At 36.1% G+C, this 3,389-nt stretch overlaps 1 protein-coding gene across 1 annotated transcript; it reads left to right on the forward strand.

Annotated features, from left to right (window-relative positions):
• Positions 1–448: 448 nt before the first annotated feature.
• On the forward strand, positions 449–2,787 carry LOC112033406 (thaumatin-like protein 1). Its single transcript, XM_024066174.2, has 3 exons — positions 449–1,032; positions 1,236–1,905; positions 2,390–2,787. The coding sequence occupies exons 1-3, from the start codon at positions 957–959 to the stop codon at positions 2,598–2,600; spliced, it is 957 nt and encodes a 318-aa protein (XP_023921942.1). The 5' UTR covers positions 449–956; the 3' UTR covers positions 2,601–2,787.
• The last annotated feature ends 602 nt before the right edge of the window (positions 2,788–3,389 follow it).

Below are 3,389 nucleotides of genomic sequence, written 5' to 3' on the forward strand. Positions count from 1 at the left end.
AAGTTTTTTATCATTTCAATTATTATAAAATAAAAAATAAAAAACCTTAGAAATCCAATAATGGGTAGCGACTACCTTAAAACACAAATTGATCATATTCTAGTAAGCAAAACCCTAAATTAGTACAGAGTGGATATTTGTGAAAAGAAAAACAAATAATAAAAAGATAATCCCATCAAATAAAAAGTTAAGTTACACATCACACACTCGTCGGCAAGGCCTCCAAAAAGGGTCAAGAGGGAAGGGTCAAAATCCAACGTCAATGACACAATAGGGACGGGGAGAACCCACAGTACTTAGATAGAGTACGACAGGACTAATTAATCAAATAGGCGAGACACATTTTTGTCATCCCTCTTAACTGGGTGATTTTGTTTTAGCCACTTTACACTTACACGCTAAGTTGAAGCTTTATTGATATATTTTTTTACGCCATTTTACACTTTTACACTAAGTCGAAGCTTCACTAGCACTTAAGGTGCAAGTATACGAGAGCCTTCAATTCTCTATCTTTTTCTAACAGTGACAGTTTCTCCTTTAGCTCCCTTTGTTGTTTATGCTTGATTCTTTTATAAATAGGAATGTAGAGCAATTAATTAGAACTCCCCACCACTACTCCCTCAGCTCCTTCTATCCACTCTTTTTTCTTTTTTTTTTTCTAAGTGAGAGAGTGACAAAAAATAATAGTGGCAGCTCCTTCCATCCACTATTTTTCAAAGAGAAAGATAAGAGTGACAAAAATAGTAGTTGCCAGTTGCCACTTTGTTTATGGGTGGTCACTCCCCATATCTTCTCCATTCCTCCTCTCCATCTATCACAGCAAAAAGCCTTGCCTTGGCTACTGTTATTCTTAATTCTGTCTCTCTCAGTCTCAATTCAAATCCTTCTTTTTTACACACTGAGAATCCAAAATATCGAATCATATATTTGAAATTTGATAATATTATTCACTCTTTATGGAACTTTTCTTCTATTGCCATCATCATTCTTACACTATGATCCTCAGTCTTGCTATTCTCTTCATTTCCAAAGGTAAATAAATAAATAAAATTTCCCATTGATTTTAGACTCTGCCTCTTACATTTTTAACACAAAAAGTAAGACATAGCATAAGTCCATAAATAATTCGGGAATCGGGAATATTGAACATCAAAATGTGCCTACTAATTGAGTTACAAGACTGTAGTGATGACTAATCTTATTAATATTGTTTTTCTCTGAATGTACTTTTACAGGGGCTTCAGGTGCTACATTCACATTTGTAAACAAGTGTGATTACACAGTATGGCCAGGAATTCTATCAAGCGCAGGTAGTCCGAAGCTAGAGTCTACAGGTTTCCAGCTCACAAAATCCGGCTCTCGTTCTTTCCAAGCCCCAACCGGCTGGTCTGGTCGCTTCTGGGGCCGTACTGGTTGCAATTTTGATGGCTCAAACCGCGGCTCCTGCGCCACTGGCGATTGTGGCTCAGGCACAATTGAGTGCAATGGAGCTGGAGCCACACCTCCAGCCACACTAGCCGAGTTCACACTCGGGTCAGGCTCAGCTGACTTCTATGATGTGAGCCTCGTTGATGGTTATAACCTCCCAGTGGTCGTTGAAGGTAGTGGTGGATCAGGTACGTGCGCTTCCACTGGTTGCGTCAAGGACCTTAACCGTAATTGTCCTGCTGAGCTGAGAGTTGAGGGTGGACAAGCTTGTAAGAGTGCGTGTGGGGCGTTTGGGACACCTGAGTACTGTTGCAATGGCGATCATAGCTCACCGGCAACTTGTAAACCTTCATTGTACTCGCAGATGTTCAAGAATGCTTGTCCCTTGTCTTACAGTTATGCTTATGATGATGCTACTAGTACCTTTACTTGTACCGGAGCAGATTATACAATCACATTTTGTCCTTCGCTTCCAAGGTAAAGTTGCCCTTAGTTTGAGTTTGCTATGAAACAGAGTTTAGATGCCTGCTGATCTTTGATTATAATCAAGCTGATGTTTGTTTTGTGTGAAGAATTTAGAATTGGGGTTTCCGGAAACCTATTGCTTTTTTGGACAATTTGATTCTCTTATGTTGATATAATTGTATATTGATTCCTTTGCTGTGACAAACTATTATGAAAAAAACTTATATACAATACTTCAATTAAATTATATTGAGTTTCCCAATTATATTCAACATATAACTATATTGATCATTGAAATTCAAACATTGTTTTCTTTTTCAAAGACAATTAAATCGAATACAACCATTTGTAAGAATTTAATGATGTACTAGACCTAAGTTTTACCTGTCCATATTCATGAGTGTGGAATGTATATTACACTTATAATAATTTCTAATTTTGCCTGACGCTCATAAGTATCGTTGTAATTGAGAATTTGGAATTTGTTCTTGTGCAGTCTAAAATCTTCAAGAGATTCGCCCCCTACGACAGCAGGAATTACAACAGATGGGTCGGGGTCAGGACCAATTGAGCAGGCTGAATTGGCCACTACAGAATGGCTAGCCAATTTGGCCACAGGGGACACAGCAAGAACTTGCCCTTCTCTAACTTTATCATATACATTGATTTTGGGGCTCTCTCTCATTCTTACTTTTGTAGTCTTTTAATTAGGGACCGAAAGAACCAACACCACCATCAAAGATTGTGGTGACTTTAGGTATTGCCTCAGGCCTAAGGAAAGTTGATGAAATCCATATTGCAAACCTCCCACTTTCTAAATCCCCAATGTTTAAAGCCAATAGTAAATACTCCATTTATTAGTAATGCGTAAAGTATTTCAATTTTCTTTGTGAAGTGCCCATTTCTATGATTTTTGTGGATTATGATAGAACTATTTACACTTGCTAAAGTTATTGGTTGTGATTGATGGATACAGAATCTAACGCCAATTTTATACGAACAATCATTATGGTTATTGTCCACTAATTGTAATTTTTTTTTTTTTTTTGAGAATGAATCGTAATTTATTAATTCAACAACTTGTGATGTCCACTAATTGTAATTTTTTTTTTTTTTTTGAGAATGAATCGTAATTTATTAATTCAACAACTTGTGAAAAAAAGTTTGTGCTAATGGACTACTTTGAAAGATAAAGCAAATACTAGTAGATTCATGAAATCGAAAGAAATTACCACTTGGCACTTGAAGCTATTCTTTTTATTTAATTAATTGAATCAAATTAAGGAAAGTGAGCGTTTTTAATATACGAAAAGGCCTTCGCTTTGCGGGAATCGCAAGCTTAATACTTTTGTCTGTCATAGGACGATGGTTTTTTTTTTTCTTTTTTTTCCTTTTGTAAACATTGCTTTAAGCTCTTTTTACTTCAGAAGTTCAAAATAAGAAATAAAACATGATGAAGTAAAAAAATGCATCATATGATGAAGACTATCAAATTC

The sequence above is a fragment of the Quercus suber genome, unplaced genomic scaffold (genome assembly GCF_002906115.3).
Source record: "Quercus suber isolate HL8 unplaced genomic scaffold, Cork oak 2.0 scaffold_624, whole genome shotgun sequence".
Classification (NCBI taxonomy): Eukaryota; Viridiplantae; Streptophyta; class Magnoliopsida; order Fagales; family Fagaceae; genus Quercus; species Quercus suber.